Source organism: Megalobrama amblycephala, linkage group LG7, assembly GCF_018812025.1.
Source record: "Megalobrama amblycephala isolate DHTTF-2021 linkage group LG7, ASM1881202v1, whole genome shotgun sequence".
NCBI classification, from domain to species: Eukaryota; Metazoa; Chordata; class Actinopteri; order Cypriniformes; family Xenocyprididae; genus Megalobrama; species Megalobrama amblycephala.
In genome coordinates this window covers 17,881,760-17,907,920 of record NC_063050.1, presented here as the reverse complement: position 1 = coordinate 17,907,920, position 26,161 = coordinate 17,881,760, and the positions used below count along the sequence as shown (strand labels likewise).

The following is a 26,161-nucleotide window of genomic DNA, read 5'->3' as shown; positions in this document are numbered from 1 at the left end:
ACATGGTCCTAAGTATTCAGACCCTTTGCTGTGACACTCATATATTTAACTCAGGTGCTGTCCATTTTTTCTGATCATCCTTGAGATGGTTCTACACCTTCATTTGAGTCCAGCTGTGTTTGATTATACTGATTAGACTTGATTAGGAAAGCCACACACCTGTCTATATAAGACCTGACAGCTCACAGTGCATGTCAGAGAAAATGAGAATCATGAGGTCAAAGGAACTGCCTGAAGAGCTCAGAGACAGAATTGTGGCAAGGCACAGATCTGGCCAAGGTTACAAAAAAATTTCTGCTGCACTTAAGGTTCCTAAGAGCACAGTGGCCTCCATAATCCTTAAATGGAAGACATGGAAGACAATCCTTAAATGGAAGACATTCCAGAACCCTTCCTAGAGCTGGCCGTCTGGCCAAACTGAGCTAGGGGAGAAGAGCCTTGGAGAGAGAGGTAAAGAAGAACCCAAAGATCACTGTGGCTGAGCTCCAGAGATGCAGTCGGGAGATGGGAGAAAGTTGTAGAAAGTCAACCATCACTGCAGCCCTCCACCAGTCGGGGCTTTATGGCAGAGTGGCCCGACGGAAGCCTCTCCTCAGTGCAAGACACATGAAAGCCCGCATGGAGTTTGCTAAAAAACACCTGAAGGACTCCAAGATGGTGAGAAATAAGATTCTCTGGTCTGATGAGACCAAGATAGAACTTTTTGGCCTTAATTCTAAGCGGTATGTGTGGAGAAAACCAGGCACTGCTCATCACCTGTCCAATACAGTCCCAACAGTGAAGCATGGTGGTGGCAGCATCATGCTGTGGGGGTGTTTTTCAGCTGCAGGGACAGGACGACTGGTTGCAATCGAGGGAAAGATGAATGCGGCCAAGTACAGGGATATCCTGGACGAAAACCTTCTCCAGAGTGCTCAGGACCTCAGACTGAGCCGAAGGTTTCCCTTCCAACAAGACAATGACCCTAAGCACACAGCTAAAATAACGAAGGAGTGACTTCACAACAAGTCCATGACTGTTCTTGAATGGCCCAGCCAGAGCCCTGACTTAAACCCAATTGAGCATCTCTGGAGAGACCTAAAAATGGCTGTCCACAGAACTGGAGAGGATCTGCAAGGAGGAATGGCAGAGGATCCCCAAATCCAGGTGTGAAAAACTTGTTGCATCTTTCCCAAAAAGACTCATGGCTGTATTAGATCAAAAGGGTGCTTCTACTAAATACTGAGCAAAGGGTCTGAATACTTAGGACCATGTGATATTTCAGTTTTTCTTTTTTAATAAATCTGCAAGAATGTCAACAATTCTGTGTTTTTCTGTCAATATGGGGTGCTGTGTGTACATTGAGGAAAAAAAATGAACTTAAACGATTTTAGCAAATGGCTGCAATATAACAAAGAGTGAAAAATTTAAGGGGGTCTGAATACTTTCCGTACCCAATGTGTGTGTATTTATTTATTTATTTATTTTTCTATTATATATTCTCACCAGCAGATATTTTCAGTACAAGCAAGGAAGATTTTCTCATTTTAGTTGCAATATAGGAAAGTTTTGGCCACTATATATAATTACTCAAAATAAATACGTTTAATCCAGATATTGCATAATAATTCCTGAGGCAGTTCACTTCATGTGATTGCTTCGCACTCCATGTTTAGCGCAGGCAGGAAAACGTGACAGCAGGGCTTAGTGTAAGGTCACACAACCAGTCAGTAATGATTTAAGTTTCACAAACCTCCAAAATTTGCTTAATTTCGACTGAAACCAACTTGAAAACTTGTAGTTCAATAAGTGAGTCACATGTTGGTTCAGTAATGACTTTGACTGATTCAGTGAGTTTATTCAGTGTATGGCTCATCAGACTGATTCGAAATGGTAACTTTTGAGTCTTCTTTTTTTTCATGTTAGAAATTAGTTTGAGAATCAACAAGTAATTTTACACAACTCAAAACTCAGATGTTAGAAAACAGGAGATATTATTGTAATAGGTAATATTAGCTGGTTATCTATAAATTAAATGAATGTGTGTAAGAGTCTCCCTGTTCATACTGTATGATCTATAAATGAGTGTTTGTGTATGTAAGCTTTTCCCTGTTCATATTTGTGTAGAATTGGAAAGGCCTCTGACGGAGCCGCAGATCAGGGTGGTTTGTAAACAGACTCTGGATGCTCTGCTGTATCTGCATGACAACAAGGTCATCCACAGAGACCTGAAGGCTGGAAACATCCTGCTCACACTAGATGGAGACGTCAAACTGGGTGAGTGGGTGTGTGAGAGGGTTTATAGGCTTTTTATGACCTTTTTTAAGACCTGCTCAATTGAAATGAATACCATATTGATAGGACAGTGTAGAGCAATGTGTATGGTAACATCCTAAATCATAAAATGTCTGTAAAAACAATGATTTAAACAACTTTGCAGTTAAAATAATATGTTTTGACAAAAAAAGTTTAATAAAATAATAAAAAAAGGATGTCAAATTTATAAATGAATGCTGCAAAACAATAAACAAATATATAAAAACAGCAGACGGGCTGAATGAACACTATATAGTGTTTATGGAACAGCAGAAATATAGTGGTTACCCCGGAAGCCCCTGTATGCAAAGCAGCTGTACTTATTAGGACAGGGCAACAAGTTAGCAGGTATGATATAAACACCAGAAGGTAAACATTGTCATAACTCATTAAGAGTAGATCATAAACAATCACTTGGCATAAATGCGGTATTCAATGAGTGCGAATTGCTTTGAAACTGAAAGCCTGTAGAACGCACAACAGCGACACTTTAAGACTTTTCAGTTACACTTTATTTTAAGGTGTCCTTGTTACAGTGTAGCTATAGACCTTATGCACCAGAAAAACAAGCGCGCAGCCATCTTTAGAAGTTAGTCATTGAACTTCCATTTTTACGGTAGCTCTGTATACATCTATGGCATCGCTATCGAAGAGTAATTTGCTGGTAAAGTGGGTGTACTTATGGTAGAGTTAACAAAAATTATCATGAGCATTGTAATGTTTGAAGCGGATGTCATAATAAATGATCATAACTAGACTTTGAGCATGCAAAATTTCTTCAGACACTGCAACAGTCATGATATGACATCACGCTCTGCTGTCTTTTTTTATAAACATGAATTCAATATGGAGGTCAGATGCATTTACATGCTTATGAATGGAAGTCAATGAAACGAAAAGTGTAGTGTGTCCGCTCCTTTACTTTACAAACAAGCAGTTCATTCATAAATCCGTCAGATATTACCTTCATGCTGTGGGAATACAAACCGGACAAAAACACAAGGAGCGCAGCACTGAAAAGGGGCGGGGCTACATAAGGTCTATGGGGTGCAAAAAAAGGGTTCCTGGAGGACCAAAGCCCTGCAGAGTTTAGATTCAATCCTAATTAAATGCACCTGATCCAGCTAATTAAGTCCTTCAAGCTTATTTGAAAACTAGGGCTGTGTCCAAAATGGCCCCTTATGCCCTTAAATGGGGCACTATTTTAGGGAACAGGCATTTGGAGTGGTGTCTGAAACCATAGTGAATGTTATTGAGTGCGCTCATTCAATCCTACAATGCACCGTAATAACGAGTGTACAACCAATGTACGCTCAACGGCTAGAGAATACCCATAATGCACTGTGAGAGTTGTGCGCCGAATGAATTTCCGCATCTGACCAGATGGCGGCGCTCGCAGCTGAATCATCCATCCATCCAATGTTTGCCAAACCGCTGGTCCAATGTGGCTACAGCGTAATATAATGCAGTATAAATTCCTTTTGAATTGATTATTAAATTGTTTAATTAAGGTTTATACATGGCAGAGTTCAAGATCAATATTTTCATTACTTCTGGAGCTGCCAGTTTCCTAAGCATCAAATGATCATTAAACGGCAAGCACAAACTATGCAAAAGCGGCAGCCTATCTGGTGCACTCAGTGTCCGAATTCACTCACTCATTTTCATTCACTCCTTTAAGTGAACTATATTAGTGGAGTAATGTTGGCAATAGTGAATGAGGGTATTGGGGGACGATTTTGGACTCAGCCTACATGTATGTGTGTTGGAACTAAACTCTGCAGGGCTGTGGCCCTCCAGGAACTGAGTTTTGCACCCCTGGTCTATACGTTTAAGTACTGATTAATATTAAGACTTTTTAAGGACTCATGGGGACTGTATGTGCAGCTAGTTAATCAGGGCATGTGAAATCTTGAACTTTAATATCAGAGTAACAGTGGAGTGTTTTTAGTTTTTGTTGCTCATCAGATGCATATAACCCAGTGCAGCAGGAGATTTCAGATGTCCTGTCTGATGAGCAGTTTCACAGTTGCGTAATAGCATGGTAAAGAGAAACAGAAAGATACAGAGACGAGCTGAGAAGGGTCATTTACATGTCAGACTAAACCGCAGCTTGTATAAACATTACGTCATTGACCAGATGTAAATTATTCTGTGATGCTGGTGTTTAAAACTATATGGACACGTAAGCCAGTGAATGTCATTGCATTACATCACAAAATATCAAAGCAAGTGGCATTTATTATGAAGAAAGATGGCACAAGCAATCTTTTCATGCAGAACATTTCCCAAAAAAAAATTTTCTGTATCTTTCAGCGGACTTTGGAGTGTCTGCCAAGAACACAAAGACGATCCAGCGAAGAGACTCTTTCATTGGAACCCCTTACTGGCAAGTTAGAGTTTCATAAAATGAAACCACTTGTACTTGCACACATTGGCATTGCTGACACATTGATATCACTCTTTCATTCAGGATGGCTCCAGAGGTTGTGATGTGCGAGACGTCTAAGGATAGGCCGTATGACTATAAGGCTGATATTTGGTCTCTAGGAGTCACTCTGATCGAGCTGGCCCAGATCGAACCGCCCAACCATGAGATGAACCCAATGAGAGTTCTGCTCAAGATCGCCAAAGTTGACCCTCCTACTCTCCAGCAGCCCTCAAAATGGTACAAAACAATGTGATTTGTGCATGTATATACACTACCATTCAAAAGGTTTAGATTGGTAAGATTTTTAAATGTTTTTTTTTTTAAAAGAAGTCTCTTCTGCACACCAATGCTGTATTTATTTGATCAAAAGTACAGTAAAATACAGTAATATTGTGAAATTTAAAATAACTGTTTTCTATTTATTATTATTCCTGTGATCAAATCTGAATTTTCAGCATCATTATCCAGTCTTCAGTGTCACATGATCCTTCAGAAATCATTCTAATATGATGATTTGATGCTTAAGAATTATTTCTGATTATTATCAATGTTGAAAACAGTTGTGTACATTTTTTTCAGGACATTTGATGAATAGAAAGTTCAAAAGAACAGCATTTATCTGAAATAGAAATCTTTTGTAACATTATACACTACCATTCAAAAGTTTGGGGTCAGTAATATATATATATATATATATATATATATATATATATATATATATATATATATATATATATATATATATATATATATATATATATATACATACAATTTATTTATTTATTTATTTATTTATTTTTTTTAAGAAATTAAAAAAATAAATACTTTTATTCAGCAATAATTGATCCAAAAAATTAAATTGATCAAAAGTGACAGTAAATACATTTATAATGTTATTTATCTTTCTTTTCATCAAAGAATCCTGGAAAAAAAAAAGTTTCAACATTAATAATAATAATAATAATAATAATAAATGTTTTTTTGAGCAGAAAAATAATCTAAATGTGAAAATAGGGGAAAGGAGCCTCCAAAAAAATACATTAAATAAAAATTGCAATAAACAAAAAAATCCTGTAATATTGACTTATAACCGATTGGAAAGAAAATCTCCTTTAAAATTATATTAAAAATTAATATTAAATTATTAGTGTTTTCAAAGAATAACTTTAAGGGAGTGTTAAATGATGGCAAAAATAATCTAAATGTAAAAATTGGGGAAAGCCTCCACAATTAAATATACAGTAAATTAAAATGTAAAATTCCAATACATTTTTAAAAGATAACCGATATGGTATAGATTCATTTTAAAATGTATTTTAAAATTGTATATAATTTAATATAAATTAAAAATATATATGTGTGTGTGTGTGTGTGTGTGTGTGTGTGTGTGTGTGTGTGTGTGTATATGTATGTATGTATATATAATATATGTATATATAATATATGTATATATAATATATATATATAAAAATACATCAAAATGACAATCAAAAAAGCATTAAAAAAAATGTTTCTTATGATCTGTCATGGCTTATGCTTCAATACCTGAAGTTAGATTTGAAGACAAATATTTATTTACTTAAAATATTTTTTGTCACAATATAACACCCAAACTTAAATTTGGTTATTTTAGTGTTTTAATGACCTTTCTTTTTATCCATCTGCAGGTCTCTAGAGTTCAGCGACTTCCTGAAACACGCGCTGGATAAGAACGTGGACAACAGGTGGAGCACAGCACAACTTCTTCAGGTGAATTGACTTTTCCCACCTTTATTTCAACACTTTATAATCTAAGGCCATATCCACTCAAACCTGACCTAACCTGAGCCAGTATTGCAGCAGCCCCCTCTGTGTAAGCCCCGTTTGCCGTCACCCTGCTGCTTGGCCACCTGCTGGTCCAGGTGCTTTTCTTGCCCCATGAATCAGCAGCTGTTCATTTATTTGTCTGTGTCAGGCACTTTCTGCACTGGCCTTCATCCTTACGAATTGACGTCAGCAAAGGAGATTTTGTTTCCGAGGCTTTAAGTAGGCCAGCCTAGCACTGACTGCGCACATATGCACACACTCATTCACAAGTGCTAATCGCTTCAGAAGCAACATGGGGTTGAAAATACAGAACTCAAGTTTTCCTCCAATTAAGTTGATAATATCAAAGAAGCTGCACATTCTCAGACCAGCTATAGACTGTCTGCAGCAGGTGTCAAAGCCACGAAAGGTAAGAACTGGAGACTGGGATCTTAATGGGACATTGATTTTGATGTGCTCGTTTTCCTCTTGTCTGTCAAACAGTTGGGTTGCAGTAATTCCTGTTTACAAATGCAATAAATCTTAAAGATCCTAAATTAGGCTGCTTTTTCTTTAGCTAAATAGTGATGCACAATATACCAGACAGTACCATATCAGTTAATATTAGAGTTTTATTATTATTTTATTGGAAATTTCATTTCAACTTATTTTTACATTTAGATTTTGCATTCATTTAATGCATTCATCTTTGAAAACTAATAATTTAATTGCAATTATTTATTTTCATTTATTTTACTAAGCCATCTGTACTCTAACAGGCTTTAAAATGTTGATTTATATAATTTATGTAAAATATATATATATATCTATAATAAAATATATTTGTGTAAATATGGTGTTATAGTTATTTACTCTTTACACTGTTTTCTTCATTCCTTCAAATATTTTTTTCTCATTGTTTTATTTTATTCTGCACACTTGACTGAATTTGTTTCTCAAGATCTTTGAAAACACTCATAATTTAATAATACTGTTAAATTTAATCTTTAGTAAATCTCAAATTTATATCCGTTTTTCATACTGTACAATATAATGTTATTTCACTTGTGGCATTTACAGTGTTTGAGTGTTTTGATACCAATTTTTATTTTTCATATTAAATTTATTTGGAAAATACATGCAGTTTTAATACAATTTTAATATCAACCACATATTGATTAGTGGCCATAACAAAAAATAATTATCGGCTTATTGGTATTGGCCAGAATTTGAATATTCCTAATTCAAAATATATTAGGGGGAGGGACATTAATATATATATATATATATATATATATATATATATATATATATATATATATATATATATCATATCATATAAAATATCGTTTTTATTAATTTATTTGCTCACAGCCTTTTTTGTCACTTGCTTCCATAAACCAAATTCTGTAATTTTATGAATTTTATTCTTAAATTATTATTTTCCTAAAATTACAAATAACATCAGAGAAAATTAAAAATGCTACATTTTCCAAGAATTTATCTGGAACAGAGTAATCTGACTGTTTTTTATGGATGTTAATAGTATCTTAATAATATTTGCATGTGTAATTTTGAATATGTATATTTTAGTAATAGTAGTTCGCTTCATCTGTGCAGCACCCGTTTGTGAGTAGTGTAACTGACAACCGACCCCTGCGGGAGCTCATCGCTGAGGCCAAGGCAGAGGTCACAGAGGAGATAGAGGAAATGAAGGAGGAAGAGGAGGAAGAAGATCATGAAGGAAACCTGGTAAGAGATTATAAGGACTGCCAACAAATTTAGAACACTTTTCAGAGAAAGATTAAACCTACAAAGTCTGGATGAATGTTGGCCAATAGAATGTCCTGAGGTACATTTGGAATTCATTGCATAGCTGCATGTTTAAAAGCCTGACTGCTTAATTATAAGCATAAAAGAGTTACCTCAAGTTACGTGAAAAAGTTGAATGTTTTGGCTTTGTTCTGATTCCTAACAAGACTTATGAGCAACAGAAGTAGTGATGCTTGCATTTTTGCTGCACAACCACTAACTAAAACAATCTTCCCTCAGCTTCCTGGACACAAGCGTGCACCATCTGATGCTAGCATCGGAAGCTCGGAAGACGAGAAGCTTCCGCAGTCACCATCCACCTTGGAGTCTGTTCCTGAAAAAATTGAGGAAGTTGCTACACCCAAACTACCAGATGATAATCTTTTACCTGGAATAAGGAAGGAAGAAGAACCTCTGAAGGTGGACGAGAACCACATCCAGGATGTAACAGTACCTGGATCCAAGGAACAAGCTGTGGAAGTATCTCAAGAACCTAAAGATGAAGAAAAGGCTGTAGAACCAGAGATTGATCTTCCTGCTGAAACAATAGTCCAAACGGTGGAGCAACCGGCCAAACCTGATGAAGAGAAACTGGAGGAGAAAAAGGAGGTGGTGGGCAATGGCGAGCTAATAAAGGAAGTGCCTGCTTCAGACATTGCTTCACCGGAGACTCCAACAGAGCCCACTAAACAAGCTGAGCCTGATGAGCCCAGCCCAACATCTCCAGTGAAAGAAGTAGAGAAGGTTGAGGAAAAGGAAAAACCTGCACTGGTGGAGGAACAAAGCCCAGTGAAGCCCAGGTATGTGAAGAAGAAAGACTCGGACTCTGGAATAAGTTCAACAACTGACAACAGCAGCATAGACCTGAACTTATCCATCTCCAGCTTTATCAGCAAGTCCAAGGAGCCAGGAACCATCTCCCAACAGGTGAGAAAACAGCTGTGATTTCACAAATTTTATGATATTTTATTATCTAGTGATTAGTGAGTATGAAGTAGAGTCAGTACAATCTCTGATTCAAATTTCAGTTATTTAAATAAGGAATAATTGATGAAATTCCATTGAATTAGTAGTAATGTACAATTACAGTCAATTATTCTGCTTATACTATGGTCACCATGGCTCAAGACATTGTTCAGATGTTTAATTTCGAGACATTTGTGAGGTTCTGTCCTTAAAACAGGACCAAATTCTTACACATCTCATCCCAAGTCTCTATTGCTAATCCCAAAATGTAATTTTAGACCTAGTAACGGAGGCCTCTAGCCACTGATATGCAAACTAATAAGAATGTTCATCAACCAATCAGAATCAAGCATTCAACAGCCCCGTAGTATAAAATGTTGTTAAACCTGCTTTTGATTCTTTTCTTTTTTTTTTATCGGTTCAAACTGGTTCAATGAATCAATTCAAAACTCCAATTCAGTTAAGTCATTTGTTCCCAGAGTCTCAGTGTGGCATTTTAACAATATTTTTTTTTTAAATATTGCCATTGAAATAGATTTAAAAAACATAGTGAATTAATAATTTATCATTAATTATTAATTAATTGCCTATATTTTATTTGTTTTTGTTTATTTGTTTTATTTTATTTATTTTTACTGTGTTTAAGTTCTAACGTTTAAGCATTTTAAACATTTTCTATAGGCTAAAAATAAATGTGTTGTGAATTATTCATTCAGTGAACATTTGCAAGCCTTTATTCATTTATGCATGTATTTTCACTGAGTTGAAGTTCTAACATATAAACATTTTGAATCATTTGGCTACAGTGCCTGTTTGGACTAATTGATTGTTTTTACCGAAGAACCAATGAATGAAGTCCATTTAAAGGTGCAATATGTAAAATTTTCTGTCCGCTAGAGGTCGCTAGAGTCCTATTCAAAACAAAAGCGTAGCTTGATGACGCCAAGTTTGAGCGCGGAATCTTGGGACATGTGGTCTCCACCTCAACGGCCGGTGGAAAATAATAGGGATAGAACTCGGACAGAAATCATGTTCATGGATGCGATTATTAACGTTACTGTAGTATGAAGCAGAGCAGGGCCGAGTGTTGTGCGAGCAGCGGAACTTTTATTATGCCACAGTCGCCGGCGCCACTTCCGCTTTTCCGGTCATGAGTATGAGGTAACGCAGCTCTGTTTATCATATTAAATCCATTTTAGTGTGTTGAAAATTATGTTATAACGTTACTCTGTGCGTTCGTTCGGCGGCTGCTGTGAGACACTGTTAAACACTGCAGTAAGATAGATCGATTTTAGAATATCCTATTATAAGCTGGATGGCTTTTGTTGATAAATGGAAATTAATGCAATTAATTTTAAAACGTATTGTAAGATGGAGAAAATGCTGTATTACTGTTACTAAAAATAAAGCTGCATCTGATTATGCTATGTTAGCTACTTGACAAAACAGTGTTTTTCTCTGAGGCATGGTAAAGCATGGTACTCGCAAAACATCAAGAAAATTAGATTTAAACAATAAGACTAAACGTGTTGAGATATATAACTATGATTCGTTTTCTGTCTATAAATATATCAAAACAGTTGTTCTCTTGTCTATTAAAACTTAATATATTAAAGCGTCTTTGGTTTTTCCATGGTTTCTACAAAATAATATGGGGTATGACGCAATTGACAGGCGACTCCTCACACGTCCCGGAGCCTTGGTTAAAATTGCAATTTTCTCACGATTTACAAATAGTTGGAAACATTTGGGATATTGTAAGTACTCAAGTGAACAAAACTATATAACACTGGCCTAGTGGTTTGTGGATATTTTACTGCAAAATAATTACATATTGCACCTTTAAGCCACAAAGTATCATACATATTGTGCTATAATATTCAATATCATCAAAAGACTGAAAAATTTCAGAAATTGTTTTTTTTATTCAGTATTTCCAAATCTGTTAATTGTTCTAGGACAACAAGAGGAAGAAAAAAACTCTGAAAAAGACTCGCAAGTTCATTGTGGATGGTGTGGAAGTCAGCGTGACGACATCAAAGATCATCACAGACAATGACACCAAAAGCGAGGAGATGAGATTCCTCCGGTGAGCCGTCAGCTCTTTAACTGCTCTGAGACACTTTGCATGCTTGTCTCATGTTTGCATCATATTTGCATTCATTGGTAAAACTTTAGTTCTGCCTGTTTCATGTTGTGGCAGAAATTTTCTAGTAAAAGCTTCTGCCTTCTCTCGTTCTTATAGCAACATCACCTGTTTTGGTAAATGCACACAGACTGCTAGTGGGTTCAAGTGTCCAATCATCTTTCATAGCTGGGTGATATAAAAGAGGTGGTGGGCTGTTTTTAAACCACGAAGTGACAAAAAGTTTCCTGTACAGTGTTTATTAGTATGCCATATTCCAACACCAGATGTACTAAAGGGAAAACAAGCTGAGTGATACTTCCTGTTTCTGCCTGGGAGAGTTTCCTGTTAGACTGGATAGTGCCATTTCCAGAAAAGCTCAGCAGTTTTCAACCTTAAACTTTTTTTTATTTATTTTGTACTATTATTAGGATTTTTTTGGTTATCCTAAAATTATTGTCATTATAAAAAAGAATGGGAGTAAAAAAATTAAAATACAGTCATAGTCTTTAAAGGTGCCCTAGAATTAAAAATTGAATTTATCTTGGCATAGTTAAATAACAAGAGTTCAGTACATGGAAATGACATACAGTGAGTCTCAAACACCATTGTTTCCTCCTTCTTATATAAATCTCATTTGTTTAAAAGACCTCCAAAGAACAGGCGAATCTCAACATAACACCGACTGTTACGTAACAGTCCGGATCATTAATATGTATGACCCCAATATTTGCATATGCCAGCCCATGTTCAAGGCATTAGACAAAGGCAGCCAGTATTAACGTCTGGATCTGTGCAGAGCTGAATCATCAGACTAGGTAAGCATGCAAGGACAATAGCGAAAAATGGCAGATGGAGCGATAATAACTGACATGATCCATGATATCATGATATTTTTAGTGATATTTGTAAATTGTCTTTCTAAATGTTTCGTTAGCATGTTGCTAATGTACTGTTAAATGTGGTTAAAGTTACCATCGTTTATTACTGTATTCACTGAGACGAGAGCTGTCGCTATTTTCATTTTTAAACACTTGCAGTCTGTATAATTCATAAACACATCTTCATTCTTTAGAAATCTCTCCAACAGTGTAGCATTAGCCGTTAGCCACGGACCATATCCTTAAACTCATTCAGAATCAAATGCAAACATCCAAATAAATACTATACTCACAGGAATCGATGTATGCATGATGAACACTTTGTAAAGATCCATTTTGAGGGTTATATTAGCTGTGTGAACTTTGTGTTTGCTGTATAAGGCAGTTGAGAGCTCGCGGGGGCGGGGGAGCGGGAGATTTAAAGGGGCCGCACGCTTAATAGGTGCATATGTAATAATGGCTCAAAATAGGCAGTTAAAAAGATTAATTTAAAAAAATCTATGGGGTATTTTGAGCTAAAACTTCACAGACACGTTCAGGGGACACATTAGACTTATATTACATCTTTTGAAAAGGGGTTCTAGGGCACCTTTAAAGACAATGTATAAAAAACAATCCTTTTTACCTGCTTAATGCATGATCTTTGTGCAGGATTCCAGTTTATACTTAATGTCAGAAGTAAAATGGGTTGTGAATGCTGTTTAATGTTGACTTTGGATTAGGTAATAAAATACCTTTTTTACTCAGTGATGTTTCTAAATTGGCATTTGCTGGTGGATTTATGGATTAAATAGTAAAAGCTAAAAATGATCCTGTTAGTGTCCCAGTTGTGTCCCATTCTTTTTCCCCATCACATACTTTTGTAATCATCAGCCACCAAATTAGGTATCATTTGATCACTCCAAATTCATCCTCTAAAAAACCTTTTTGAAATTGGACATAGCTCTACCGTTTAGATGGTGCTTTAAATCCTTTTTAGCAGGCTCAAATTTTGTGATATCAACTTCAAATTTGGACCAACTTGATTAGACATATGGATAACTGAAACTTTGAGTAAATTCATTTTATTTAAATGAAACCAATCTTAGGTCTGTTTTCTAAAGCATTCATGAATTAGTCATTTAAAACGATGGGTTACCCAAATATAAAAATTCTATCATTTATTCATCCTCAAGTTGATCCAAACCTGTATGAGTTTATTTCTTCTGCTGAACACAAAGAAGATATTTTGAACAATATGGGTAACCAAACAGTTGATGGACCCCATTGACTTGACAAAAATACTATGGAAGTCACCCATCAACTGTTTGGTTACCGTCATTCTTCAAAATATCTTCTTTTGTGTTCAGCAGAAGAAATAAACTCATACAAGTTTGGAACAACTTGAGGGTGAGAAAATGATGACAGAATTTTCATTTTTGAGTGAACTATCCCTTTAAGTTCAAAAAGGTTGAACAGGTTGAACACCGTAGGTGGGCCTGTTGTTAGATCAGGGTAAAATGAGTGTTAAATGTGTGTTTCAGGCGTCAGGAGCTGAGGGAACTGAGACTTCTGCAGAAAGAGGAGCAGAGAGCCCAAACTCAGCTCAGCAACAAACTCCAGCAGCAGAGAGAGCAGATCTACAGACGCTTCGAACAGGAAGTCACGGTGAGCCAGAACAAACAAAGACATTAAGATAGGAATCACTGTTTCGTTGATGGGACTGGATCACATCAAGGATCCAACATCAATCAAATCAAGGATACAGAAGGAAAGTGCCTGCTTCCGTACTGAAATAGTTCCTGTTTTCCAGAGCAAAATAAATACAATCTGACAAGTCTTCACTGGGATCATCTTTTGGCACCTTAAAACCAGATAATCAACCTGCCAATATACTTGGCTGATGTGATTTATTATTTATAAAAGGTGTTTTTTGTAAAATGTATAGACTTTATAGGTGCTTAAACATTGATTGCACTCCTAAGACTAGTGGAGATAGCAATCCCAGAAACACTGGCAGGAATCTGACTGAATTACATCACATGCTCAACAGCTTCATTATTTTTGGAGTGTGTAATCTGTGTCTGACTATTAAGGGGAGGTCAGTATTTTAAGCCACCTGTGATTGTGCCAGTTAACCTGCTCAACATTCATTTTTCCTGGTCATTATTTTTATTCTAGCTAATAAAACTGGCTGTCATCAGGCAAAGATCTCCAGATTTTCTGGGGGGGGTTTTTCCTTCTTGTCAAATTATTTTTTCTTTTCTGGTGCAAAATTTTGGAGTTTATTATACATATTTGTTATGCATGTCTATTTCTGTATTTTAAATGGCTCCATAGAGGTGATTCTTGTAGATCTGCTTTATGATTTACTTATTTTCTTGTCTCACTAGAGTAAGAAGCGTCAGTATGATACAGAGGTGGAGAATATGGAACGGCAGCAGAAACAGACCATCGAGCGTCTGGAGCAGGAACACACTGAGCGTCTCCGAGACGAAGCCAAACGCATAAAAGCTGAGCAGGACAAAGAGCTCTCCAAGTTTCAAAACACGCTCAAGAACCGCAAGAAAGAGGTATGGGAGAGTTTAGGATTTTTTCCTCCCTGCTTTCCAGAAGAAGCATTCTGTTGATTTTAAACCACCGCCCTGCATGTTTGTTGACTGTGCGCTGTGAAACATTAAAGGTGCCATTGAACGTTTTTTTACAAGATGTAATATAAGTCTAAGGTGTCCCCTGAATGTGTCTGTGAAGTTGCAGCTCAAAATACCCCATAGATTTGTTTTAATTAATTTTTTTAACTGCCTATTTTGAGGCATAATTAGAAATGCGCCAGTTCAGGCTGCGGCCCCTTTAATTGCTTGCGCTCTCCGCCCCCTCTCAAGCTCTCGACTCTATCGTTGCATAAACAAAGTTCACACAGCTAATATAACCCTCAAAATGGATCTTTACAAAGTGTTCGTCATGCAGCATGTCTAATCGCGTAAGTATGGTATTTATTTGGATGTTTACATTTGATTCTGAATGAGTTTGAGGCTGTGATCCGTGGCTAACGGCTAACATTACACACTGTTGGAGAGATTTATAAAGAATGAAGTTGTGTTTATGAATTATACAGACTGCAAGTGTTTAAAAATGAAAATAACGACGGCTCTTGTCTCCGTGAATACAGTAAGAAACGATGGTAACTTTAACCACATTTAACAGTACATTAGCAACATGCTAAAGAAACATTTAGAAAGACAATTTACAAATATCACTAAAAATATCATGATATCATGGATCATGTCAGTTATTATTGCTCCATCTGCCATTTTTCGCTGTTGTCCTTGCTTGCTTACCTAGTCTGATGATTCAGCTGTGCACAGATCTAGACGTTAATACTGGCTGCCCTTGTGTAATGCCTCGATCATGGGCTGGCATATGCAAATATTGGGGGCGTACACCCTGACTGTTACGTAACAGTCGGTGTTATGTTCATTTTAAACAAATGAGATTTATATAAGGAGGAGGAAACAATGGAGTTTGAGACTCACTGTATGTTATTTCCATGTACTTAACTCTTGTTATTCAACTATGCCGAGGTAAATTCAATTTTCAATTTGATGGCACCTTTAAATCTGGTTTCCTTTGCTTTTTTTTTTTTTTTGCTTTTTACTGTCAGTGTTTGTCAGTTTTTCTATTTAGGATACACTGTCAAAAGTGCCCTGTCCCCTTTCAAAATGAATATATATTCTGTTTTAATGCTAGTTAATGTTGTGTGTTTACAGGAGCAGGAGTTTCTTCAGAAGCAGCAGCAGGATCTGGACAGCGCTCTGAAGAAGATCATTCAGCAGCACAAACATGAGCTGGCCACTGTTGAGAGAGACTGTCTCAACCACAAGCAGCAGCTCCTGAGAGGTCAGACTGGATATTCCTGCACAACATTAGCCTTAAAAGTCTCATTCTCATCCTCCCCAACTGATTGTTTACAGCTTTTGCAGTGTTAGCAGTTCAGAATATTCAGACAGGGCTCTAGTCAGCTGTTTGTTTGTGTGGTGAGCAACAACACCCCACAGTATTACAGTTATAATATACACTAGCATTCAAAAGCTTGGGGTCAGTGTATTTTTTTTTTTTTTTAATTCATTTTGAAAGAAATTAACACTTTTAACAATTTTAACACTCTGATACGCAAGTCATTTATGATGTAGGAAAAAAGCCATAGTGGTTTCCCTGATTGGAGCAACTTCAATTTTTATTACAGATATTTTGAACCAATGACGATTGCGACAAATGACGGTTTTATTCGTAAATGTTTTGGATAGAAATATAGCTATAGTTACCTTACCATGTGCTCTGGTACTGTGCTAGCTTTTGTCACACAGGGTGCCATTTGAACTTTGAAAACAATGTTCAGTCAATTTAACTTCGCTCTTCCTGATTCTTGCAGCCCGAGAAGCTGCCATGTGGGAACTGGAAGAGCGCCACCTACAGGAAAAACACCAGCTGCACAAGCAGCAGATGAAAGACCAGTACTTCATGCAAAGACACCAGCTGCTCAAAAGACACGAGAAGGTTACTACCCACATCAGTCTTGTATGTGCTCTTCTGGTTGCTGTTGTTGTGATTTTTAACTCTGAGTGTGTTTCTCTACAGGAAATGGAGCAAATGCACAGGTATAACCAGCGTCTGATGGAGGAGATGAAGAACAAACAGACGCAAGAGAGAACCAGACTGCCTAAGATCCAGCGCAGTGATGCGAAGACCCGCATGGCCATGTTCAAAAAGAGTCTGCGCATCACAACCACAGGGGTCACGCCGGAACTGGAACGTGAGAGGGTCAAACAGGTCAGAGGTCATATCAAGTTTAGGCGCTGTAGGCGATTTCTGAGAAACACTGTTGAAAGTGGATTGGACCGAACAGCACGACACAGTTGTAGCCAATCAGCAGTAGGGTGTGTGTCCACTCATGATGGGGGAGGAGACAGAGTGAGCCAATCAGCAGTAGGGGGCGTGTCCATTCATGACGGGGGAGGAGAGAGATTGAGCAAGAAGGAGATTTGAAGAAAGACTGTAGAAAGAGAGATGGCTGGGAGACATTACAAAAGAGAAAAGGTCAGAAGATTATCACTGGAAAAAGAAGGATTATGATCAGGCAAGAGCTTTAGGACCTGCGTTAATATTTGAAAACAAGCGGGAAGGCCTCAAAACAGACACAGAGGTTGTGTTGTTTCTGCTCCATACGTGAGTAACATTGGTTTTTCTGTTTCACAGAACCAAGAAATACTGTTGTTGTAATGTTAGCTATAGTAACGGGACAGTTTGTGGTTTCATTGTTTGTCTGGAGTTGTTGTGCTGTTGGCAACTAACAACCAACTCTTGCTTGTATATTCTTGTGTACTGTATGTTCATTTTATTATTATTCCTTGTTGTTCGTTCGTCATCTTCGCACTATATTTGTTTTTGGCAAAGCATTATTTTCCTTCATTTCAGCTATGATAAAGAGACATCCACTCTAGCATTGCATGTTTGTGCATTTTGGGGGCGGAGCAATGAAGGGAGGGGTGTGTTTGTTTGGGTTGATTTCAAAAATCAACAGTGTTTCTCAGAAATCACTTAATGCACCATTAATGGAATCATTTGTTGTAGTCTACATGAACTTACAAAGTTAAATATTTCTGCAGAATTTTGCAGCAATGTTAAAATTCTTGCCAATAATTATTTCCATGTTTTGGCAAATTTAAAATTATACTATTTACTATTAACTAAATGATACAATTTATAACACTTTAAAAAAAACTTATATATATAGTATATTTACATATAAAGTTTGGATATAATTATAGTAATACATTTTGAGATTTGCTAAAAAAAAAAATTTAAGTGTTATTAAATTATTAGCAAAGGTCATCAAAATTTAAAAATAGGGGAAATTAACATTCTCAATTAAATACACAATATTAGCTGTTATGTATATAATATCAATTGGTACCAATTAATGAAAATCTCCAATATCACCTAATATATGCACAGTATATCCATGCCATATTGGTTATTGGCTGATATTAGTGATTTTAATTGGTATCTGTATTGGACATATATAAGCTAGTACTGAAAGATCAGCCATTGTCACTACTGTATATATCCAATATTGGCAGATACTGATTAAAATATCTCAATATTGACTGATAACCAATATGGTACAGATATATTGTGCATCCCTAAATATTTAGGCATATTGCACAGATATATTTTTTCTTGTAGTCAATATGTTTGTGATTGTGTAGTAATTCTTGTACATTTGTGTGGCCGGTAAACAGTTTGCAGCACAGGAGGAGAAGAGACAGAAGAACGAGCGTCTCCATCAACAGCAGAAACATGAGAATCAGATGAGAGACCTGCAGACGCAGTGCGACGCCAACTCCAGAGAACTGCAGCAGCTGCAGGTACACCAGAGGAACAATATAGCATAGGTTTTCATTTTCTATAAAACATAAAAACGAAACAGTAACATGCCTTGTGTGTGTTGTAGAATGAGAAGTGCCATCTGTTGATCGAGCACGAGACTCAGAAGCTGAAGGAGCTGGATGAGGAGCACAGCGCTGAGCTCAAGGACTGGAGAGACAAACTCAGACCCCGCAAGAAGGTAAAGTACGATTTTTTAAAATGTTTTTGGTGTCAATCTTCATTACACCAATATATTGTGACATTATTGAGCAATTAAACTGCAGTTCTTCATGATATTTCAAAGAAATGACATGGTGTTTGAGCTTTCCTTGTACACTGAGACTTTTTAAGGTGCGCTCAAGCTTTTGTGTGATGCTTGATCCACACCACTAGATGTCAGTATAAGTCCAGCAAAACATTACTGAGCGCTTCTTCAATATTGAACACTTCCATCACGTTTGATGTTCACTAAGAACATGAAATCTCTGTCCAGGCCCTTGAAGAAGAGTTTGCCCGTAAGCTACAGGAACAGGAAGTGTTCTTCAAAATGAGCGGGGAGTCTGCATGCCTTAACCCCTCCACCCAGAGCCGAATCTCAAAGTTCTACCCCGTCCCGAGCGTCCACTCCACTGGGTTTTGATGCACACATGCACAGAGATGCTGAACTGCTGTGACTGAACCTCTGCTGCCTTCTTCCCTCTGATCGCTGGTGTCAGTCAGAACGGAGGGCCGAATTGTTCCAGAAGCTACAGCTGTTGCTTTGATTTTATTCTTTTTTTATTTTTATTTAAGCTTTAAAAGTGGATTTTCAGTGTGGATTCCCTAAACATTTCAGTGATGGTTTATGAAAAATAATGTGATTTAATTCTATATGCCACTAAATTCATCTTTTTTTTTTTTTTTATTCGAAAAAAAAATCATAATTTTACCCCCCCCCCCCCCCCCCCCCATTTTCAGGACATAAATATTTCATTTTAATTCATAATTTCTTTTTTATTTCTTATATGAATTGCAGGATATAAATATATTTGAATTTCTGTTATCTCATAATTTTTTGTGAGCCTTGTTTATTATCATAAAATGAAATGATGCAAATATTCTGAGATCACTGTGGTAAGAAGTGCATTTGCGCTTGCTGTGCTATGCAATGTGAACATGTAGCACAAAGAATCATCTCAAATTTACAATTTATCTATGAACTTTAAAGCAAAAGAGCTCAATCTTTTCATGTTGTCCATACTGTTTATTCTCCAAAAAATGTCAAATGATTTTTCAGTTACATGAGTTTGTTTCTCTGATAACCAGAGATTCACCCAGACATCTCTACACTACATTTGTGTACTTTTCGGTCTGTTTAGTGTCCTGTAAACCTATTTAATTAGACATGTATTTTATTCTTGTATATTTTAGCAAATTTTTTTTTTTAGTAAAAGATTTATCTTCATCTAGTTTGACTCAGCTTTCAACATGCAGTTCATAATGTGTTTACTTCATTTACATTTGTGGCGTAGTCCGTTAAAAACTGCACAAAACGACATTTAAAATCTGTGAATAAAGACTGAAAACATGAAGTTCTTGTCATTGATAAAACCTGAGAGCATTGTTGATGTTTTTGCAGCAGGTTTTACTGTACAGAGAGTGCTGTGCGCCTTCTGATACAGGGAGTCCTGCAGGTAGTCGCATTATCAGTACTTTGTCTTGATTTTTTGTATGCATTTTCTCATGAGGTAAAATGAACAGCATAACCGTTATAAGATGTACATGTGTTTGTCAAAAATCAAATCATTGTGATTATAGGAAGCTGCTGTAATTAAAACATTTGTGGTGAATAGTTCAGTTGTGTGGGTCTCTGTATTCAAGTGTCTCTCCGTTTTTGAATATGAGGCAAAGACTTTATATATAGAAAGACAGTGTACTTATATTACTGTGAATGGGAGAAAGTGCAACACACGATATGGTGAAATAGTCTCGTCTTCTAAATAAAAGAGCCAATCGCCAATAGATTGCAACAGTGGCTGCCCTCTTTTTCAGCGGTGCTGATTCCGGAAGTATTTTTTCTATTTATTTTTCCCATAGGTATCTTTGTTTAAGCATTATAACCCATGAACCAAGCCAATCAGCTATGAGGTGAATCATAACATTACAAACTTTGATTTAAGTCAAAATTGTTTTGGAAAATCTGACAAAAATTCAAAGGTACAAGATTGTGTACTTAACGGCTACAATCCCATGAAGCATTGCAAACAGCATAATCGAATTAACTATGGAGAAATGTAAAGCTACTCATTTATGAACGTCAATTATATGTATAAAACAATATTTTAAGTTTATTGGAATATATACACAAACATTTCAGTATTTTGAGAGCACAGGGAGATCGACTCTGACATCATTCATTCACAGTGCTTCATGGGAGTGGGCGGTACTGAAGAGCTATTTGTTTTACTCTGATTGGTGTGATTGTACAGCATCATGGGTAATGTAGTTTTTAACCACTGTTAAACATGATTATTTGAAAAATGAAGCTGAAATAATGTGAGCTGACGGCTTCAGCAGAAGAAAATACCATTGATTAACAATCTCGTAGCTCACAGTTGGTCTGTTTTTAAAGGTTAATAAGTTACTGTTCAAAATCAAATTTCCTTTGGAGAAAATGAATGGAGTTTATGATCGGAGTTTAGAAACAAATTTATGAGTTGTTGTCAGATTTCCTTGGTGATTTCAAATATGAAATTTAATAGTAAGCTTGGTGAACAGCTTTGGAGAATTTGACATTTCAAAGATGGCCGCTGAGTGAAATGACTTGCCTTAAAGGGACTTTGATACGAGATCTTCGTCTTTATTTCTCAGTTTAAAAGTCAAGCTGCTCTTGATGCTATTGAAAGTCTGTAATAATAAAAGCATTTTTAGCACATCAAATGACAAAAAAAAGCTAATTTTAAACATCAGTATCCCCAGATTACGTTAAATCCTATTTTGCAGTCATGCACTCACATTTTTTGTTTTCTTTAAAAACTGTAGTAGTACATTTAAATTTGGTCTGTTAATTCAGTGTGAATATATTTATATTTTGGTAACAAATCATTGTCAAAAAAAAAAAAAAATAGAAAAGACTAAATTAAAATATGTCGTTTTTAAAGCATTAGCTGGTAAAGACAAACACACTGCTGTCTGTCTAAATTCCTGTGCTCCTCCTCCTCCTCCGAGTGACGTATGAAGCCTCCCCTATGGGGAAAAAGGGTTTGTCATGACATTATCATAAAGAAATATATGTTATGATCAATTATATATTTTGTAACCTGGCTCATACCCTTCTCTCCTTTTTCTCCTTTCGATCCTTTGTTGCCTGGGAGGCCAGAGTTACCAGGAAAACCTCTGGCACCAATTGGACCAACTGGACCACCTGGACCAGCTGGACCACGTGCACCAGGAAAACCAGGAGCACCTGTGTACAACAGTAAAATTACAAGCTGAAACATGAAACAAGATATATGAGATCTGAACACGTGTCAATGCAAACAGACAGTTTAAAGGAATACTCTGGATTAACCCTATAAGCCTGATATACTGTATTAAATAATAGTAAAAAATATAATAATAAGTGGATCAGCTAATTGAACCTTTTTGGCAATCAAACAAGTAATCTAAAATACATGTGTTTTGTTGAGCATCACATTTGATACTGTACATCAGGCCTTTATGGCTCATATAATATAGTGAGAATGAATCTCAAGCTTGTGGAGGAAAAAAACACCTGCATTTTTCGAGGCCCAAACTGAGCAAAAAATGCATTTTACTGATATTTATATTTATAAGCTTTCCTGTAGCTCAGTGGTTAGCGCATGGCACTAGCAATGCCAAGGTCATGGGTTCGATCCCAGGGATTGCATATACTCAGATACAAATGTGTAGTAAAATGCAATGTAAGTCGCTTTGGATAAAAGCGTCTGCCAAGTGCATAAATGTAAATGTAAATGTAAATGTTATATGGCCTAAAAGAAAAATGAAATTCTGATAGCTTGTAGTATAAATCAATGAGATCTTTATAACAGTATAGCAGACTACCTGGATAAGTAAGTTGTAACTTTCTATCTCCCATTAATGTCTTAAAATGATATTTAAATGATCAAAGCACTGTGGTTTTTATTGTGGGGGCCAAAACATAGAATGCAATGCAATACCATGACAATATAATAATGATGTATCATATTTGATACTCACAGTTTAGCTTGATTTTTCTAAAAATGATGTATGGATAGTCAAGCAAACCTAAGTTGCTTCAGTCAGTAAGTGTTCTTCATGAAAAACCTGTTCTTATGTTTACTTTATAAAAATCAGCAAAGATTTCACAGCTAAAAGACACATGAACAACAAACCGAAGGTGGACATTTTTATAATTACACTAAAAGACCTTTTAGTTGTCAAAAAAGTATGAACTATCAATCATTTGACAGAAAGCATTTTATAGATTATGTACAGCAGGTTATTCTGCAAATTTTTGATCATGTTGATGCCATAGAAATTGTGTATCAATTCCGATAATACGATTGATAGTCTGTTGATGGCAGCTCTGTTAATGCTCTCTATTACGACAGAAAATAATTATAATATCTTTTAATTTATTTTATATTTTAATATACTTGAAACCTTCCAGATGAAGACATGTGAAGCTCATGTTTTTGTTAAAAAATATGCAACATTTGTATCTGGAGCTGTAGGTCTAAATCATCTTTTTGTGTAACTTTTCAACTTCTGTTCATGCATTATTATTGACATCATTTTTATGGATTTGTTTCATTGTGAACAGCATTAAGTCACGTCACTTCCTAGTATCTTCACACAGGTACCAAATGAAGGTCACAAAGTTTACTTGCTTTGCTGGCCAGTTTCACAAATAGAGCTTGTACCTCTCTCTCCTCTGAGTCCCAGATCCCCTTTCTGCCCTGGTTGTCCGATCATATGGTGTTCTGTAGAAACAGTCATTAGTAATTAAAATCATGCATATTAAATGCATAAGAACTTTTCTTTTGAACAAGTTCCTTCTTGCCTTTGATATAGTCCATGATCTCAGTCATGTTGTTGGGTGCAAGAATGATTCCTGGAGGTCCAGGTGGTCCTGGGAACCCTGGCAAACCTTGTCGTCCATCTGCTCCAGGTGGTCCAATTGATCCAGGTAGTCCAGATGGTCCAGGTGGTCCTCGTGGTCCCACTGGTCCTGTTGGACCTGGAATCGATATCAAACCACTTTGGTCCCGTAACAGGCCATTAGCTGTGGAAAAATTCAAACACATAAGACAATAATTCTTAAATCTAGAAAGGTATCTGGTTTACATTTACCTTGATGCATTTAGTAGACGCTTTTATCCAAAGCGATTTACAAAAGACGAACGAAAGCAATTTGTCAAGAGCCAAGAATATTTGTAATATACAATGCAAGATTTATTAAACTACTATTAGGAAGCAGGCTAGAGAAGAGAAGAGAAGAGAAGAGAAGAGAAGAGAAGAGAAGAGAAGAGAAGAGAAGAGAAGAGAAGAGAAGAGAAGAGAAGAGAAGAGAAGAGAAGAGAAGAGAAGAGAAGAGAAGAGAAGAGAAGAGAAGAGAAGAGAAGAAATTCAGAGAAGAAGATTTTTGATATGCGTGTGTGTAAGTGCATTTTAGGTTGTCAAGTAGAGAAACTTACATATGATGTACTCTGCAACCTGTTTAGCGATGGCTTGGTGATCCAAATTCTCTTCAGGGCTTGGGTGACCTGCAGAAGTAAACAAACTGCCATTAAACTGCTAAAAGACGAAATGCAGTTAATAAAACACTCTTCTTACTCTTGATGAACTCCTGAGGCTCTGCACGGATTTGCTGTTGGTTTTCATTCAATGCGTAAGACACTATTCCTCCAGCGCTTCCTGGTGGTCCTTGAGGTCCTGGGGGTCCCGGGGGTCCTGGCAGACCTCTGAAAGCAGCATCTAAAAACAAAAAGGTTTATGCAAATGGGATCATCAATTCATTTCAATACTAGCAGCTCCTATATAAAATTAATTTTGATAATATTTGTGTGCAGTTATTGTCAACAACTATTCAGATTAGTAGTTGACAGATATTTTCAATGCCCAATTCTTAAACTATTACGTTTGGTCACCCACATCCTGAAATTCAAAGCTTAAATCTGAACTGTTTGATATACACCATATGACAAGTCTGGAAAATCTTTCATACCGTTCATCAGGCTCAGCACTCGACCAGCAACTTCCTGAGTGTTAAAGCCATATCCACCTGGCACACCTGGGGGTCCTGGGGGCCCTGGAGGACCAATCAGGTACTGTCTCACCTCATCTCCTATGAATACACCAAAGAATGTGTGGATTTATCAAAATGTGTCATAAAGCACATTAGTTTTGAGTTACAGTACATGTTTATTGAAAGCAAAGAGCAAACCTTAGACCTGTAATAAAAAAGGTTACACTTTATTTCAATGGTCCACTTCAGACATTCTATAAGTAACTTTGCAACTTCATGTCAACTACAAGTCATTAGAGTATTAGTAGACTGTTAGGTTAGGTGTTGAAGTTTTGGGTAAGTAGAATAAGTTAACATGTAGTTGCAAAGTTACTTCTAGTCAGTAGAATGCCTATTGGGGAGCATCAAAATAAAGTGTTACCAACAAAAAAATAAAGCCCATAAAAGACAGTCGTTGAATATTTCACACTCACTTTGAAGATAATCAATGACACGGTTAGCCAGCGTATCCTCAGAGGATGATCCTGGAGGTCCTGGTGGTCCAGGTGGGCCTGGAGGTCCAGCCAGGTATTCTCTGATGGGTTCACCTACAAAAGACACATTAAATGTTACTTTCATGGAGCTTATATGCCCATTTATCTCTATAACTAGTTAAAGGTGTAATGTGTAGTGGCATTAATCAGAACTGGGACTTCTAAAGATGCTTTTCCACCACAATGCTAGAACGTCAGTAGCTGCTATGCAGTAGTTAAAGGGTTAATTCACCCAAAAATGAAAATTCAGTCATAATTTACTCTCCATCATGTCATTCCAAACCTGTATCACTTTCTTTCTTCTGCTGAACACAAAAGAAGATATTTTGAAGAATGTTGGTAACCAAACAGTTTCGGTTCCCCTTGACTTCCATAGACATTAGTCAGGGTAGCAACATATTTAAAGGGTTAGTTTGTAACTCAACCGATTTGGCTGATTAGTTATGTGACAGCTTTTATGTGACATTGTCACAAGTTCACCCAAAAATGAAATTTCTGTCTTTAAGTACTCACTCTCATGTCATTCTTCGTTCATCTTCCAAACACAAATTAAGATATTTTTGATGTTTTTTTTTTTATATTCCCCATAGAAAGCACATAATTACGGTCCAGAAAAGTAGTAAAGACACTGTTAAAAAAAAATTTCAATTTAATTCAAAAATAGTCAATGTGACTACAATAGTTCAATTGTAGGTT

General features: G+C 36.5%; 2 protein-coding genes across 2 annotated transcripts in view; one reads left to right on the top strand and one right to left on the bottom strand.

Annotated features, from left to right (window-relative positions):
* The window catches only part of slkb (STE20-like kinase b), a 31,629-nt gene extending 11,358 nt beyond the window's left edge, over positions 1–20,271 (top strand). The window contains exons 4-18 of the mRNA XM_048196267.1: positions 2,107–2,256; positions 4,612–4,684; positions 4,769–4,963; positions 6,394–6,475; positions 8,132–8,263; positions 8,564–9,250; positions 11,248–11,378; positions 13,819–13,942; positions 14,668–14,847; positions 16,042–16,171; positions 16,704–16,828; positions 16,910–17,101; positions 18,574–18,699; positions 18,786–18,899; positions 19,194–20,271. Of these exons, the coding sequence (XP_048052224.1) occupies positions 2,107–2,256; positions 4,612–4,684; positions 4,769–4,963; positions 6,394–6,475; positions 8,132–8,263; positions 8,564–9,250; positions 11,248–11,378; positions 13,819–13,942; positions 14,668–14,847; positions 16,042–16,171; positions 16,704–16,828; positions 16,910–17,101; positions 18,574–18,699; positions 18,786–18,899; positions 19,194–19,340 (2,588 nt within the window). The 3' untranslated portion in view covers positions 19,341–20,271. The remainder of the gene's footprint in view (positions 1–2,106; positions 2,257–4,611; positions 4,685–4,768; positions 4,964–6,393; positions 6,476–8,131; positions 8,264–8,563; positions 9,251–11,247; positions 11,379–13,818; positions 13,943–14,667; positions 14,848–16,041; positions 16,172–16,703; positions 16,829–16,909; positions 17,102–18,573; positions 18,700–18,785; positions 18,900–19,193) is intronic.
* Positions 20,272–21,523: 1,252 nt separating this feature from the next.
* The window catches only part of col17a1a (collagen, type XVII, alpha 1a), a 45,344-nt gene continuing 40,706 nt past the window's right edge, over positions 21,524–26,161 (bottom strand). Inside the window, exons 67-74 of the mRNA XM_048198402.1 lie at positions 25,406–25,519; positions 24,912–25,031; positions 24,521–24,661; positions 24,382–24,450; positions 23,748–23,969; positions 23,608–23,667; positions 22,011–22,145; positions 21,524–21,925 (exon numbers count right to left, since the gene is read on the bottom strand). Coding sequence (XP_048054359.1) covers positions 21,876–21,925; positions 22,011–22,145; positions 23,608–23,667; positions 23,748–23,969; positions 24,382–24,450; positions 24,521–24,661; positions 24,912–25,031; positions 25,406–25,519 — 911 coding nt within the window. The 3' untranslated portion in view covers positions 21,524–21,875. The remainder of the gene's footprint in view (positions 21,926–22,010; positions 22,146–23,607; positions 23,668–23,747; positions 23,970–24,381; positions 24,451–24,520; positions 24,662–24,911; positions 25,032–25,405; positions 25,520–26,161) is intronic.